The sequence below is a fragment of the Pteropus vampyrus genome, unplaced genomic scaffold, assembly GCF_000151845.1.
Source record: "Pteropus vampyrus isolate Shadow unplaced genomic scaffold, Pvam_2.0 Scaffold202, whole genome shotgun sequence".
In the NCBI taxonomy this organism is placed as follows: Eukaryota; Metazoa; Chordata; class Mammalia; order Chiroptera; family Pteropodidae; genus Pteropus; species Pteropus vampyrus.
Window position 1 is genome coordinate 230,747 of NW_011888983.1, and position 17,932 is coordinate 248,678.

At 35.6% G+C, this 17,932-nt stretch overlaps 2 protein-coding genes and 1 pseudogene across 5 annotated transcripts in view; 1 reads left to right on the plus strand and 2 right to left on the minus strand.

The window, feature by feature from the left end:
• Positions 1-6,232, minus strand: part of DNA2 (DNA replication helicase/nuclease 2) — a 33,215-nt gene extending 26,983 nt beyond the window's left edge. For both annotated transcript variants that reach the window (XM_011372143.2, XM_011372142.2), the window contains exons 1-4: positions 6,054-6,232; positions 4,503-4,676; positions 3,438-3,621; positions 1,723-1,868 (exon numbers count right to left, since the gene is read on the minus strand). In XM_011372143.2, the coding sequence (XP_011370445.1) occupies positions 1,723-1,868; positions 3,438-3,621; positions 4,503-4,676; positions 6,054-6,229 (680 nt within the window). In that variant the 5' untranslated portion in view covers positions 6,230-6,232. The remainder of the gene's footprint in view (positions 1-1,722; positions 1,869-3,437; positions 3,622-4,502; positions 4,677-6,053) is intronic.
• On the plus strand, positions 41-984 carry LOC105300092 (annotated as a pseudogene).
• A 6,944-nt stretch (positions 6,233-13,176) lies between the features above and the next one.
• SLC25A16 (solute carrier family 25 member 16) overlaps positions 13,177-17,932 on the minus strand; it is a 40,010-nt gene continuing 35,254 nt past the window's right edge. Inside the window, exon 7 of one of the 3 annotated variants that reach the window (XM_023537826.1) lies at positions 13,177-14,830. In XM_023537826.1, the coding sequence (XP_023393594.1) occupies positions 14,674-14,830 (157 nt within the window). In that variant the 3' untranslated portion in view covers positions 13,177-14,673. The remainder of the gene's footprint in view (positions 14,831-17,932) is intronic. The other 2 variants (XM_011372144.2, XM_023537827.1) reach the window with 2 other exon arrangements.

Consider the following 17,932-nt stretch of genomic DNA (forward strand, 5'->3'; position numbering starts at 1 on the left):
GATAAACAAAATGTAATCTATATATATACAATGGGATATTATTCAGCCTTAAAAAAGGAAGAGAGCAGGCATTTTCTTCCTGACTGCTCGTGGTATCTTTGTCTCAAGGCTACTGATAGCAAGATGTTGATAGGAAATGCTAAAATTGGGCACCTCGACCCCACCTTAAAAGCCACAGCTGTTGCCAGATGGTCAGTTCAGAGATATCAGTCTGTCTGACTACAAAGGAAAATATGTGTTCTTCTTTTACCCTCTTGACTTTACCTTTGTATGCCCAAGAGAGAGTGCTGCTTTCAGTGACACGGCAGAAGAATTTAAGAAACAGAACTGCCAAGTGATTGGTGCTTCTGTGGATTCTCACTTCTGTCACCTGGCACAGATCAACACACCCAAGAAACAAGGACTGGGACCCATAAACATTCCATTAGTGTCAGACCCCAAGCGCATCACTGCTCAGGACTATGGGGTTTTAAAGGCTAATGAAGGCATCTCATTCAGGGGCCTCTTTAACATTGATGATAAAGGTATCCTTCTGCAGATCACCATAAAAGACCGCCCTGTTGCCCGCTCTGTGGATGAGACTCTGAAACTAGTTCACGCCTTCCAGTTCACTGACAAACATGGGGAAATGTGCCCAGCTGGCTGGAAGCCTGGCAGTGATATCATCAAGCCTGATGTCCAGAAGAGCAAAAAATATTTCTCTAAGCAGAAATGAGTGCTGGGCCATTTTAGGGTCAGGCGGCAGTGGACAGCCATAAGAACAAAACTTCTTTTGTACTACTGTCATGCTTAAAACACGAGATCTTAGACTTATCCCAGATGTGGTATGGGAGAGGACTGGCCTTTCCTGCAGGGGTTAGGGAGGCCAGCCTTTCTTCTGAAGGAAATGGCCTGAACTTTGCTAGGGGTCAGGCCAACCGATGTGTACAGTAGTAGGGCATTACTTTTGACTTTTTGTAATTTCTATTAAACTGGAACCAAGGGGGGTGAAAAAAAGAAAAAAAGGAAGAGAGCAGAGCCCTATCAGTCCTCTGAAAGAGTTGGTTCAGCTGAGAAGACAAAATCGGCAACCCTAGCTCTGCCAACATTTCCCATATAAATAGTAAAAACAGAATTACATCTCGGAAAGCAGACTGATGTCAACTAGTCTGGAGATCACAATCATCACTAATAAAAACATTTCCGTGAGAAAAGATGGGCTGCAGTAGTCAAGAAAGAAACAGAGACAGCAGAGTATGCCAATCCTTGCTGCATGTATCAGTCACTCATAAAATGCCAGTGATTAGCCATTAGTGGATTTACATACATTATCTCCATTGTAACAATGCAAAATAGGCATTATCACCTTTTTCAAAATTTTTAAGTAACTGCTTCCATCATCAAATCAGCAAAGCTAGAATTGGAAACGAGATCTATCGGACTGCCAAACTCATACAATTTTCAGTGTCATACTGTTTCTAAAATTAAGGCAAAAAGTTTTTCACACTCTCTGAGAGCAGCTAAGGAGTCTGTTGTGCACATATACAGAATATTTTTAGCCAGAGCTCTTGATATGCAATTTTAGAACCTTTTTCACAGAACTGCAGGTACTACAATCCTATAATCTGCATTCTAGTATTACACTAATTTACATTGACTAGTCTAATGGCCAAATAGCTTAGAGGTTCTAGGAAAGAAGTTATATAATAAAATCGAACCCACAGTGATCTCATAACTACTTACATTTCCTTCAGATGCCTTATTTCTTGAACAGTTTGAAAAGCAAGTTCTTGTAGCTTTTCTGGGTCAAAGCTATCATTTATTGCTTTCTGAAAAACTTCATGGAGAATTGTACCAATCAGCATTTGGCGTGTGGCTGGATCAGAATTCTACAAAAAAAATTTTTAATCATTCAAAAATTTTATCTCACAACATATTAACAGACATAAATGTGTATTTATTACCTATTTATTACCTACATGGTTAATGTGCACTGGTAAGACAAATGGTAAAATATCAACCTGTTTTTTATGGTGGGTGGGATTACAAGTGACTTCCACTTTCTTCTATTCAGAATGATCTGAATTATTTTACAAGTATGAGTTACTTTTAAAATCCATATATTTCCATTTGAAATAAATTAACCAATATAAAGAAGTTCAACATATTCTCAAATACTGAATGTAATCACCTCTAATTTCACTTTATAATTTACCCAAACAGAAAAGTCAATAAAGGCATAGCTCATAAACTCATGCAAGTAAAAGATATTATTCAAACAAAATTTAAACTTACAGTAGAGATTTTTAGCAAGAATTCTCTCCACTCAAAAAGAAACACTATTTTTCAATTAACTTGAAGCTATCAAAAAAGTAGATAAAGTTCACCAAACCATCCATTAGGAATTTTTTAAATTTACAGAGAAACTCTTGTACTATTTTTGCAAATTCTATGAGTCTAAAATTATTTTAAAATAAAGTTTTAATAGATTAATATTCAGGTCTACCTTATAATATGTGGTTAAAAGAAAAGTTGATATTTTCCCTCAACTGAAGGAAAAAAGTGGATAAAATAAACTACAGTAAGTGACAACTAATATTAACAGAAAATCTATATATTTTTCTTTTTCTCTTCTTGCTCAGCTGTAATTTTGGTTTCCTACATACGTGTAGATTAATTGTGTAACTAAAACAATACTCTGCAAGGAGGAGGAAGCTTTTAACAAATAAAACCCCAGATTCAACAAATATATGGCATTGAAACAAAGGAGGTGAATCAAAGGCAGAAACTTAGACGTATCAACCAAACATAATACAAAGACCTTGTTTGGCTACTGAGTCTAACAAACCAACTGAATAAAAAGATATTTTTGATAAAAGACATTAGACATAAACCAAGCATTAGATTAAGAAATTACTGTTTTATTGTGTATGATAAAAATATTATATTGTATTTATATATTTTTTAAAAACCTCGTTTTCATTTGCTTGCAAACTAATATGTTTGGGAAAAGCAGAAAAGGTACATAGGGGGTTATTATAATCATTTATGTGATTTATATTTGAAATTTTCCATAATTATTTTAAAGGCACTGTGACATTTATTTTTAGTTTATTGAGAATCATATGAAGCCAAGTTTTGAAATGTCTAAATGCATTAAATTACAAAATTATCACTTACTTAATTTCCTTATCATTAGAATTAATTATTTCATTAGCATTGACAAGATTCAAAGGATTCAGGCACCTGGCTTGGAGTCCCAGGACTGCCAATTACTAGCTACATGACTTTGGGCAAGTCACTTAACCTCTCTTAACCTGATTTCTCTCATCTGTAAAAGGAAGCTGATTAATACCATCTACCTCACAGGATTGTTGAAAGGATTAAGTAAAATAAAAGTGTAAAAGTGCTCTGTAAACTCTAAAACCCTGTAGAAACTAGCTGTTAATATTATTCACCCTGAAAGTTTCACTCAGGATAGCTCTTCTCATGCATCGAATACTACTGGCTATGCTTGTGCCAGAAATCAGCATGTCTGGATACAGAATCAAATATCCAAAATCTTCATCTATTATCCAAGTATGAGATGTACAGTCTCCCTCCAAATGAATGATGTCCCCTGGCTCTACTGGTACAGAGCACCTAAAAACAAAGCAAAGTCAAAGTATCAATACATAGTTTAGGTTCCTGCACTTAAATTTAGTAAGGAGGCTTCAAAAAATAAACATTTAATCTGAAGAAATATGTATTTCTAAATTTCTGGATTTTTTTTTTAAATTAAATACCAGGATGTAGTCTTCTGAATCAACTCCTAGTCATTTTACCCCTTTCCACCTTTGAAACACACCATGGGTTTTCCTTAAATCTCAAAATGGAAAACTGCTTTAGCATCATCTACTGAAAAAGCTATCAAATCTTTAATGGTATAATATAAAGCTCTAACTATAGACAATGTTGTTTTAATAATTAATTCTCTAATTCTTAAGACTACAGAATATCTCAGCTTCTATAAGTTTTGGGGCATGAAGTCAAACCCAATGTACCAAGAATAAAATCCTATTTAACTAGTTCAAACCATTCAACTTGAAGCCTAGAGAAAAAACCTAGACAAATTTACACCTCCACCTTCTCTCTACGTCTCCACTTTGCCCCTCACATATCACACTTCACTTGAGTAGAGAAATCTAGGTTCAAAGAATGTTCTTATGCTGTAATTAATTTTCCTCGTAGTAAGAATTGAGTTTTAAGCTGCCATCTTAAAATAGAAAAGTACCAGAAAATAGGAAGCAGTCATTTAGTAAGTCCCTCTGTACTTATTCTCAAATGACAATAAAAAGCAAATTTTGGAATAAGGGATTTAAGATGTTGGAATAAAAGACAATTTTTATGTAGAATTAATTCAGGCTGAAATATACTCCCTTTATTAATAATTAAATTATAGCGAGATGCACACAAGCCCAGGGTTTTAAGACGGTCCCCTTAAGAATCTTCCAGATCAGTGCTAAAAGTCACACAAAAATTACCAGTCATTCCTGAGGATGCACAATTCTTTACAGTCTAGCAACTGGGAAGCAGTGATGATTAGGTGCTTTTCACAGTTTCCTTCTTCATTCTGTACAACATTGACAGCTAATACCAGGTACCGGTTATCCACTCCTCGGCTTAGGACTGTTTTAGAAAAGGAAGCTTTCACCTTCCTAAAATATACACATACAAAACCAATGTAACACAAGCATGAAATAAGAAGCTATCCAATCTCCTTTATCTAAAAACCAACCTTCTAGTTTTTAGGTTTGTTTCTTCTGGAAAGCTTACCACAATGACATTAGCCAAAACAGGTAAAAATTAAGAAAGCAAGGACATAGAATGCTATTATAAAAACTTCCCAGAAGCAATGCCATTTAAAACATGCTTACGATATGGATTTTTCCAATTATAATCATTAATCCCCATGATTATGAGGATTAAGGAAAAATTGAAAAACATGAAACAACACATTCCTACCAGTGGTGCAAACTTTCTCAAAAAATAAATAAAAGGGAATGTTTTGGACACTATCCTCTTTGTAAATAAAAGAGATGTTTGTTATAGAAAAGCATACATAGCATAGGGGTTCACTGAAGTCCTACTGTAAGCTACAGAATCATATTAATCTTTAAATTAAGAGCATAGTTAGAAATCACCTAGTCCAACCTATTTAAGGCAGGAAATCCTTCTATGAAATCTCGCTGGGGATGAACCAGCCCCCCTGCATTGTAGACAAAGCAAGCTTAACATATTAGCTCATTCCTTCATAAAGAAACTCAGAAATTTCTTTCATAATGGGTAAATCGATTTCACAATACTTTTATCTATTGATCCTAGCCGCCTGAAACTATGCAAAATAATCTCTTCTCTAGAAAACATTAAGTTTCTCTTAAATCTTTCCAGTTTGATTGCGGTTAAGACTCCGAGTCAAAAGTCATTACCCCTCGAATTATACCCACCCTAGGTTCTAATATTTTGTAACCTCCTCATTCACCTACTCTACGCAGCCTCAGGCCATGAATGTCCCAAGGTAAGCTGAGACGCCTTAAAGATCTCCCCAAAGGTACTGCTGATCAAACTCCCAAAACGCAAAGGTCCGTCAACAATAATTAGCACCACTACTGAAAATAATTATGGCTATTGAATAGTTATGGCTATTGAAAATAATTCCACACCATGATCGTGGGTCGTTTCCCCGACCATTCAAACCGACATGAGGATGCAGCGTTCTCCTTGGGATAAGGTCTCCAACTAAACAACGAGAAAAGCATCTCGCAGTTGCAATTTCCTTTTTTAAAGACATTTAAAGTGGCTGGGACTCTCCAAATTCGGGAAAGACGTGAAATCAAGGGAAAGAACTGCTGGGCAACGGACAGTCTCCAGGCTCTGGTACGAGTGGGGCCCCCCAAAAGGACCCTGCAAAGCAGACCCCAGCTCTGAAGGCTCGTCTGGCGCCCCAGAACGCGAGTCGGGTGGGTGCGGCCTCTCCCGCTCCTTTCTTTCAAATCTCCCGCTTTGCTCCCAGACCCTCCCCCCGCTCCGCTTACTGCTCCGCCGGCGGTTCAGCCTTCTCTCTGAAACTCTTCTCCATGAGCAGCTCCAGATCACCCAGCTGCTCCATCCCAGGTGCGGAGCCCGCAAACAGTCGCCAGGTAAAATCAGGGGCACCGGGAGAAACAGGGCAAAGGGAGAGGAGCGCGGGTCCGTGAGACGCCTTGCGCATGCGCCGACCAGCCGTGGTCCCAAGAGACCTGCGCGGGCAGCCCCTCCGGCCTGGGGCTTGTTCCACGTGGTTCCCTGCGCCGGGGCGACCCGGGACCTGAAGGCGGCTTTGCTCCCTTTCCTTGGGTTTTGGTAAACAGGGTGTCTTCATAATCTGTCCGAGACTAGATGCTCTTGCCTTCTCTTTAGACAAGCCAACCCATTCCCAGCGCACGCTCTTAGTTTGAATCAGAACCATTTGCAGTTTCTCAAATCCAGGCCTCCCTTGTTAGCTTTCAGAATTTTGCGTTCCCTGGAAAACCACCTCTCTTCCTCCATTTTTTTTTTTTTTTTTTTTTATGGAAAACTCTAAGAAAATAGAAGCTGTCAGGTAGGAACTTTCTCGTCATGCTACGAGTAAGTCTATAAAACTACCAATATCCACACCGGCCTTAAAACCTCTTTCTACTTTTTTCAAGTTGAAAAAGCCATCCTCCTTCAATGAGCAAATCCTCTGTACTCAAAATGCCAAGGCCTGGAGTATTCTCAAAGTCATTACTTCTTCAGTGATTCCCGCATTCTCTTGTATCAGCAATCTGTTCCTCACTATTGGATTGCTCCCAGGCTTATAATGTGGCCCAATATCTCCCACTTTTAAAAGATGTTACCTTCAAGAAATTTACCCCATTCCTCTCTTGACCACTCTCCAGACCAAATTTTTTTTAAAGAATTCTTTAAGGCTATCAATTTCAACTCCTATTCACTTTCCTTTTGTTTTTAATTTTTTTAATTAAAAAGCAATTTATTTTACATATGTAGAATATTAACCACCTTCAAAAATAATATTACAGAATATTTAAAATGTACAGAAAGGTGTAAAATATAAAATGATCACCTCATAAGCCTGTCACCTAACTTAGTCTTTATCAAGAGCTGTCCCACATTCATTTTTATTCATTTTTATTCATATAAAAATTATGAGCAACTTCTTGAAAAAAAATTGGAAAAGCCTTGCATGCAGTAAATACAGATTTTGAACCAGTGACGCCACACCCAAATGGTTTTACTCTAACCTCAAAGGCCTTCCTCAGGCTCCTTTACTATCTCTTCCTTTTCTGCTCAATCTCTACATGTTAAAAGTCCTCGGAGTTCAGCTCTCAACAAATTTATCCATCTATTAGATCTCTAGGTAATTCCATCCATTTTCACAGCTTTAAATATCATCCCTATCTTGCCAACTCTCAAAGTTAAATTTATAGGCAATTATTTTCCCCTGAATTCAAGAATCCAACTGCCTATTTGACATCTATACTTAGAAATATTATTGGGGAGGGGAGGTTCTCAATTACAACGTGGCCAAAATGGAACATTTATTTCACCCACAAACATATTATTTTTAATAATAGCACTATCCACCCAGAGGATAAGGCCAGAAACACAGAAGTTATCCTTAATTTCTTTCTATTATTACTCACATTAAATCCATAGGCAGACCAATAGCTTCTGCCTCTAAAACTATCTTCTCTTCACACCTTTCCATCTCCACTGTCACCACCTGATGATTATGTCTGTAAAACTGCAGTGGATGCCTACATGTGCTTCCCATTCTTTTCTCCCTGTAATTCAACCCTTTTCCCCAATACTTTATCATGAAAATTTTCAAATGTACAGAAAAGCTAAAAGAATTATATAATGAACACCCATATACCTATCACTTAGAGTTTACAATTACCGTTATGCTATCTTTAGTTTATCACATGTATATTTATCTAGTCATTCCTCTATCCATCCATGAATTCATGTTTTTTTAATGTGTTTCAAAATAGGTATCAGTGCATTTCACCCTTAAATATTTAGTATGCATATCATTAGCTAGAGCTTAATATTTATGATAGTTTAATTTTTTGTGTATTTACATGTAAAATTTAAATTTTACATAAAATGAAATTGTCAAATCTTATGTGTATGATTTGATGAATTTGGGCAAATGTATTTAACCCAAACCCCTACTAAAATACAGAATGTTATCACTCCAGAAAATTTCATGCCCTTCCCAGGCAATTCCCTACTAGAGAGGCAATCACCAATCTGATTTTTTTTCACCACAGATTAGGTTTGTCTATTCCAGAATTATATAATGGAATCATATGGTATGTACTATTTTGTATCTTGCTTCTTTCATTCAATATAATGTTTTTGAGATTCATCCTTACATGAGTGAATAATTTATTCCTTTTTATTGCTGAATGGTAGTCTACTTGTCCAGTCCCCTGTTGATGGACACCTAGACTATTTACAGAATTTTGCTATCTTGAATAAAGCTGCTACAAATATTCTTGTATAAGTTTTTTTGTGGACAGATGCTTTTATTTTTCTTGGGTAAATATCTTGGAGTGAAATTTCTGAGCCATATGTAGTTTTACATTAGATTTATAAAAAACTGCCAGACCTTTATCCAAGTGGTTGTAACATTTTACGCTACCGCAAAAAGTATACGAACATTCTAGCTTCTGCACATCCTTGGTAACATTTGATGCTGTCAGTCTTTTTAGTTTTAATTTGTTTTTCCATCAACTAATATTATTGAGTACTTTACTACATGCTCAGTCATTTCTACACTTTCTTTTGTAAAATGTTCAAATCCTTTGCCCGTTTTTAAAAATTGCATTGTCATTTTATTATTGAGTTACAGAAATTTTCTATATAATTCTGGACATAAGACCTTTGTCAGGAAGGTTTTGCAGGTATTTTCTCCTAGTCTGTGACTTGCCTATTCATCTTCTTAACAAGATCTTTAGATATGCAAAAGTTTTAATCTTTATGAATCTAATTTATCCATTTTTCTTCTATGATTTTTGCTTTCTGTGACCTAAGAAGTCTTTTCTATTTCCTAAGTAATAAAGATATGCTCCTACATTTCTTCTTGAAGCTTTATTGATTTTTTCATTTAAGTCTATGATCCATCTCAAATTATTTTTTGTGTATAGTATGAGGCAGAGATTGAGTTGTCCCAGGCCCTCCACACATGCGCCCATATGTATATCCAATTTTTCAAGTAGTACTTGTTAAAAAGACTTTCCTTCCCCTTTGGATTGCTTTGGCACTTTTGTTAAAAAATCAAATAACCATATTAGTATCGGTCTGTTTCTGGACAGATTGATATTCTGCTCTTTTGATGTTTGTCAGTCTTTATGCCGGTACTGCACTGTCACAATTACTACAGCTTTATAGTAAGTCATATAGTCAGGTAGTGATATCATTGTTCTTTTTTAAGTTTGCTTTAGATATTCTAGGTAGGTCTTCTGCATTTCTATATAAATTTTAGAATTAGGTTGTAAATTTCTACAAAAAAGCCTGCTGGAATTATGACTGAGATTGCTTTGGATCTATAAATTTGAGAGAATTTATTTCTTTACAATATAGACGTCTATATTCATAAATATGGTTTATCTCTCCATTTATATATATCTTCTTTAATGTCTCTAAGCAACATTTTGTAATTGTCAATGTAGAGATCTTACAAATTTTGGTTAAATTTAAGTATTTTATATTTATTTTAAAATTATTTTGCAATTGCTTTCTGCTAGTACATAAAAATATAATTTTTATATTTACCTTATATCCTGACACCTTGCTAAATTCACTTGTAATTTCTAGTAGTTGTTTTGTAGATTCATTAAGACTGTCTATGTAAATAATCACATCATCTGTAAATAGAGGCAATTTTACTTCTTTCTGATCTTTATGCTTTTAATTTCATTTTCTTACCTAAGTTCACGGGTTAAATAGAAGTTGTGATACTGGGCATCCTTGCCTTCTACCTTATCTTAGTGGGAAAGCGTTCAATATTTCATCATTAAATATGATGCTAGCTATTTCACCATTAAATATGATGCTAGGGGTTTTATAGATACCTGTTATGGTTATCTAATACTACATATAAAATAAAAGCAAATCTCCAAATTTTAGTAGCTTAAATCAACAACAATCCTTTTTTAGCTTATGAATTTTCAATTGGGGGAGAGCTTGTCTCTGTTCCACGGAGCATCAGCTGAGAGCTAGAGGATCCACTTTGAAGATGGCTTACACAAATGGCTGGCAAGTTGATGCTGGCTATCAGTTCCCCTACAGGAGCTACTTGGCTTCCTCACAGCATGGTGGCTGTATTCCAAAAGACCAAATGAAAGCCATTTCAACATCATGACATAACTTCAGAGGTCACATAACATCACTTTCACTGTAGTCAAATGCCCATTTAGCCAGATTCAAGGGGAGGGAACACAGTCTCTACCTCTTGATGGGGTGAATGTCAATGACACATGAGAAGAGCATGTGAATGGGATATATTATTGGAAAATATAATCTGGCAAGATGCCTTTTATCAGATCGAGGACGGTCTCTTCTAATGTGATTCGTTTTTATAATGAATCAATGTTGAATATTGCCAAGTGCTTTTTCTGAATCAATGTTGAATTTTGCCAAGTGCTTTTTCTGCATCTATTAAAAGATCATGGTTTTTCTCCTTTATTATTATGAGAAATTACACTATTGACTTTGGTTCTTAAAGTTGGCATTTCTAGGATAAACTCAACTTGGTCATGATAAACTTTTTATACATTGCTAGATTTGATTTGCTAATATGTTAAGGTTTTTTCCATCTTTGTTCTTGAAGGATACCGGTCTGCAACTTTTTTTTGTAACAACTTTGTCAGGTTTGGGTATCAAGGTTATGCTGGCATCATAAAATGAGTTGGGAAGCGCTATTTTCTAATTTCTAAAAGTTTGTATAAGATTCTTCCTTAGATGTTCAAGAGAAGTCACCATCTGAGCCTGGAGTTTTCTTTACAAAACAATCTTTGATAAATTCAGTTTCTTTAATTGGTTGTGCAGATTTTGTTTCATCTATGTCAGCTCTGATTGTGATTTTCAAGACATTTGTCCATTTCATCTAAGTTGTCATTTCCTTGTTAAAGAGCTATTTAGAAATCCCTTATCTTTTTAATGCCCATAGGATCTATAGTGATGTCCTCTTTTTTCATTCTTGATAATGGTAATTTATGTTCTTTCTTTTTTAGTTATTAGTGTAGCTAGGGACTTATGTTGTTGATCTTTTCAAAGAACGAATTTCGGGTTGTTTTTTTTTTTCTATTGTCTGGTGTTTTTTTAATTTATTTTTTTAACTGAAAACCATTGTTGGCATAGCAGAGTGATCCTTGTAAAAATATAATCAGACATTTTTATCCCTCTGCTGAAAATCTTCAAAGATTTCCCATTTCATTTAGAATAAAAGACAAAATCATTACCATATCCTATAGAGCCCTTATGATTTAGCTTTTGTGTACTCCTCCAATCCCATTTGTTGCTACGCCTTCACTCACAATGTTTCATTCATACTGGCATTCCGAAATTTCCTATGTCAAACCAAGCTTTTTCCTATTTCAGGGATTTTGTATGTGCTTTTCTCTTAACCTGGACCATTCTTCCCCCACAACTTTTTGCATGGCTGTTTCTTTTTTATCCTCTGTATGTCTAGTTAAAATTCAACACATCAAAAAAAATTTTTTTGAGCCATTCTAAAATAGCTATGATCTTTACATCCCACATTATTTTCTATCACGTAATCTATTTACTCCTTTAATAAGCATTTCCATAAACTGTAATCATATGATTGATTGGTTTATATTTGACATGTTCAAATTTATTGACACGTTAATAGTTTCCTTTGAATAGAATGCTACTGTGTTATACTGTGTTATACTGTGCACAGCATCATAGCTAGTAGAATAGGCTATAGATTCAAACCGGCTGAATTTGAATCCTACTTCTACTTTTTATTGTGTGAACTTAGACTAGTTACTTGATCACCCTGGGCCTCCCATCTGTACTAAAGGAATATTAAATAGTACCTATCTTATAGTATTGTTGTACTATAGTATTGTTATACTGCTTAAAACAAGGCATGGAACATAGTAAGTCCTCGGGAAATGTACATGACTTATTCTCATTGATTTCTAGTGCCTAACGCAGTGTCTGGTATTCAAAGAATGGATATGAGGAACTGTATAAAGTGTACATTGCTATACAAGTGTGTCATGTATCATTGGCCCAACTCAGCAAGGCAATGCATTACTCATATAACAAGTTTTATTATTTGCCATTCTTCCTGGATCAAATTAGCAACAAGTTGGTTCATTTCTGTGAAATAAACCAAATGACTTTCTTTCTAAATTGTTCTTTCCATGAGCTATTTGTGCCTCATTTCTCCCTACTAGAACATAAGATCTCCAAAAACAAGGACTAATCCTTCCTTCTTCCAATCAGTAAACATCACTGAGTACCAATTTCATGCCACATCTTGTGCTACTTATAGGGGTGAAGGCATGGCTTTACCCTTGAGAGAACCAACTGGGGGGACACAGGTAAACAAGCAGATACCATAAAGTATGGTACATACTCTATTAGAGAAATACTCCGTGTTAGATATTACTGAGCATCCAAATCAGATTTTAAGTACAGCTAACAGACCTCCCAAGGTAAGCCCCCATAATGCTGATATAATGCCTGGTACATAATGGGTGCTGAGTAAATAAATAAATGTTGAGTACCCTTGGGAAGAATGGAATAAGAAGATTATTACATATACCCACTAACCTTTCCACCTCCATACAGGTAACCACTGAGAGCTAGGAGTGGTACCTCACTTATCAATTCCTAGACCAGACTACTGTCCCATTCTATAGATCAGAGGGGTATAACAACCTATAGGCAGGAAAACAGTAATAATGGAGAACAAAACAGAAATAGTCAATCTTCAAAGAGAAAAGAATCTGGCAAGATGCACTTGGGTTATCAATCTGAAATAAATCATATATAAATACAGTCATTATTTTAAATATCCTTCCATTCTGACTGCTTATGTTTAACATTTGTGCTTCAATAATGTAAATAGTTAAAAGAGAAATATTGTCAGAATATGAATAAAATTTATTTTTAATACCCTATGTATTCTATAAAAGACACAGAATGTAAAGTTATATTTAAAAAAATATTCACAGTCCTTTTTATTGATAATATAACTGAGAAACTTATTTTATACATTTAAATAATTTTGAGACTAGATAACAATATTTACCTACGGTGTAACCCAGAAATGAAAATATCCAAAATAGTCTAGGAACACATGTATTTCTAGCTGCAGGTACATTTATAAACCATACAAAGATACATATTTATTTTAAAATAAAGACTTTGAAAATGAAACTAGTTCATTTAATTTTTACCAAGATATGACAAGAAATCTTTTATGCAAAAAATAAAAAATTGAAGCAAAAATAACTTTCACCTTAGCTTTCTAATGTCTTAAAAACTACATCAATTCTACAAATCACTATTTCTGAGGACAAAACTAAAACTGTTCCCCTTCACTTTCCATCATGCTTATAATAAAACATAAAAAGTATTATAAACACAATAAATGGAATTCTAACATTTTAAACCATTTTACTATAAAGGATAGCAATTCAAATCAGTTTTACATTTCTATTTAAGTTTATATTGCACTAAAATTATTTTACATGGAAGAACTAGTTGATGTATCATAACATAATTCCTTAGAAAAAGCCTTTGACATTCACAACTATTTAATGGATATTTCAAATGGATATTTCAGAGTCCACTCAAATAAATTTTCTAGTATACATCAAATAATTTAAGAACATGAATTTATAATGCTAATCTGTTTTGAAAGCAAAGATATCCAATATTTATTATTACTGCCTTTGGAAAATATATTGACTTTTTAAAATATTTATATCAGTCATAGTACTTGGTAATAACATTTGAGCAATACTTGAAAATTATTCATTTACTGTTGAGTCTCTATATGACTTTTTAAATACATTTATTTTTATTAAAAAATGAAGAGAAAAAGTATTTGTCCTTTTATCCAGTAGAGCAGAATTATGAAAAGAGAAATAATAAGAATAATACTTCAGTGCTGGCTTCTAAGCTATGGTTTATATAACTTAAAAATTCAGTTCTCATCATTCTGCTGCAATATAACCAAGCCTGTTTATTATAATAATAATAACAACCAATATTAGAGTTTTTTGGAATCATGATTACAATTAAAAACTTGGAACAGCATGATAAAGCTAATGGCGACCTCTTGAATCCTATTTTCAGTTAGTTCTATTTCCAAATAACACTTTAAAAAGGTTTCAAATAACCTAACTGATTAGCCAGCATCAGTTTAGGGATTTTTTTAAATGTTCTACGGTATAACTTTTGGCATCAAAAAGTATAGTAAGCACTTTTTATTTGTAATGAATAAAAAAATCAAGTACTAAAATACCAGTGGTTCCTGTGACAGGGTAAATATCCTCCTTCAAGTAATGTTCTCCTAAAAAATAAAATAACATTTTATTCCTCCTTCTGAGAGTTTATTAAGGAAATCACAATTTTTTCTTAGTTGAGGTGAAAAAACTGCTTCATAAGTTCATATGTTGTAAAAGCCACTGCTTGAGAGGGAATGCAGCGAATGTAATTCAGAGATAAACCACGATATAATCCTTTTCGAATTCCATGTTGTCCATAGACATACTTCATAGTCTCCCGCATGGTACTGAAAGACAATGGTTAAATAACACCTTCATGCCCTTTCATGAAAAGACAATTTCAGGATCCATAATAGCTGTATTTATTTATTTATTTATTTATTTAATTGAAGAAATTATTTAAATTCCCCCTTCACCCCCCGCCCACCCGGTCATAATAGCATTTTTAAAAGGAGCTAAAATGCCATCCTAAATAGCTTTGGGAAAGGAAGTGGTAAAATAAGCTAAAAATTCACACTGAAACAGCAATTCATTCCAAACTACTACAAGCACTACCCATATAATTGCAGGGCTCATTAATACAATGTATTTTGTTTGTACTATGTCTGGGACATTTACTGTCAACACTACTTCATAATAATATCTGAAATGCTGATGTTATCTGTTTAAAGTATGACCAGTTTTCCTTTAAGCTTTCATTTCAGCTTAAGTTCTATACTATAACTAGCAGATGGTTACAGAATTAAAGCTTGAAGTACTATCTTTCAGATGTCAGCAATAAAGACTTTCTTGTTTCAAATGGTGTGTTCTTTCCTTTCAAATCAACATTTTGGGCTTTGCCTTTCCCTTTCAATAGACAATCTGAATTGAAATCTTCAAAAAATCTTTTGGGTGAAACGTAATTCAAGGTCCTGAAAAAACATTCTGCTTTTCCCCTGAGGGACAACACATCGCCAAACAGAATGATTCTAAATCTCAATAGATTATAAAAAATTCTAGAACTGTGCTGTGCAATAATGGTAGCCATAGCCATAGGTAGCTCCTGAGCACTTGAAATGTGGCAAGGCCATGTTGAGATGTGCTGTGAATGTAAAATGCACCCTGGATTTCAAATGGTTAGTATAAAAAAAGGATATAAAATACAGAAATATTGAAGTGATATATTTTAGATATATTAACTAAAAATATTTTTTAAAAATTTATTGTTTCAATGAATTGTTGAAAATCGCATAGATGATAGAGGCTTTGTCCCTCTTGCCACCAAATTAAAGCTGAGACACAAAGCAAACAGCAAGCAAAGTTGCCTGGGATCTAGATGAAAAGAAGCCCTACGACTAGGGATAGAAATAAGAAATCACCCTGCAAAGAAAGTGGGAGGGGGCAGAGAGGCGAGGCTGCCTGGTCCCATAGGCTAAGTGGGACAGAGGCTACCACCATAGCAGCCGGCATCTGCAGTCTGCAGACACCTTTTTTTTTTTTTTATTTTCACTTTGGTTCGTGATTTATTCACTTTTATCCCCGTCTCTTTAATTACTCCCCCGCACTTCCACCTCTGACCTACAGATGTTGCTGTCACCCCTTAAGAACTGGATCTCTGAAGATGGGTGTCTCCTCTCACACGTTAGGGGCCTGGCGTACCTGCACACTCTAGGGGCCTGGCGCACTAGGGGTATGGTCCATGGCTACACCTGGGGTGCGAACCCCGGACCTTCTGCGTGTAAAGCAGATGTGCTAACAGCTACACTACAGAGCCACCCTCGATTTATTCATTTAAAAAAGAGCAAGTTTAAAGTGTTTTTTAAGAAAACCAGGATCAAGACCTGGGTTGGTCTTAGGTGCAAGGTCAAAACCCACCCTGGCCCATCCACCCTGCCCACCCAGAGCATCCCTTCCTCTGCCATCAATGCTTCATGCCTTGTCTTCACCCCAGAAATCCCATTGGTCACTCCCCCGGTCTCCCTGCAGCCTTTTTCTACACACAGGCTGCCTACCTGGCCGGCCATCTACTCCGCTGGCTGTCTGACTCCTCTCCATGTCTCTCTCCACCTGGAGGTCAGGCAGCACACAGCGCTGAGACCTTGTTTGCTACCTGCACTGCCTCAAGGACACTGACTTTTGGTCCTTTCAGGAAAGGACTCAGTGGAAGGCAGAGTGTCTCCTGTCTCTGCTGTCTGCATAGCTGCACTGTGGGCCAGCCTTCAGCCGACAGCCACACTCAGGCCATGAGCATAGCCAGCTCACCTGTCTGTCAACCCTGCGCATCAGCTGAAATCGCTTTGCCTTTGAACCCTCTCTGCCTAAAATCCCTTTTTTTAAAAAATTAGTTTCAAGTATATAATACATTGGCTAGACTTCTATATAGTTCATAAAACGATCCCCCCAATTGCTCCCTCCCTCCCCTGACCCTCCACCTAGCCAACATATTAATGCTAACTGCATTCCCTATGCCATGCTCTTCATCCTCCTGACCATCCATCAGCTACTAATTTATACTTCTTTAACCCTTCACCCAATTTTCCCAGCCTTCTAAATGCCCCTATCACCAAATCGTCCACATTTGTGAGTCTGTTTTTGATTAGTTTGTTCTTTTTATTCCTTAGATTCCATATATATAAGTGAAATCATATATTGTTTATCTTTCTCTGTTGTCTTAAATATCTACTAGGTCCATCAAAGCGGTATCTTTTCCTATCCCCTTTCCTTTTCATATGTAGGGGTCTTGTTTTCTTATCCTTACAGCCACTTTATCTTTTGGTTGGAGCACTTAATTCTTATCCATTTAAGGTATTTATTGATAGGAATGTAGTTGTTACCATTCTCTATTCCTGTTTTTGATGTTTTTTCTTCTTAAAGAAGTCCTTCCAACATTTCATGTAATACTGGCTTGGTGGTGATAAATTCCTTTAGCTTATTTTTGTCTGGGAAGCTCTTTATCTGTCCTTCAACTCTAAATGATAGCTTTGCTGAATAAATTATTCTTGGTTGTAGATCCTGGATCTTCATCCCGTCAAATATTTTTTGCCAAGTCCTACTGTCCTGCATAGTTTCTTTTGAGAAATCAGCTGCCAGCCTTATGGGTGTTCCCTTAGAAGTAATTATTTGTTTTTCTCTTGCTGCTTTTAAGACTCTCTTTGTGTTTAACCTTTGGCATTTTAATTATGTGTCTTGGTGTGGGCCTCTTTGGATCCCTGATTTTCGGAATTCTCTAAGCTTCCTGGGGTTTTATGTCCATTTCCTTCACCAAGTTAGGGAAGTTTTCCATCATTATTTCTTCAAACACCTGTTCAACATCTTGATTTCCTTCTGTTACACTGATCGAACATTTGGAGCCTTAATAGTGTCCCATATCCTCTTTAAATTATTTTTATAGTCTTGGCATCTTTTTTCTT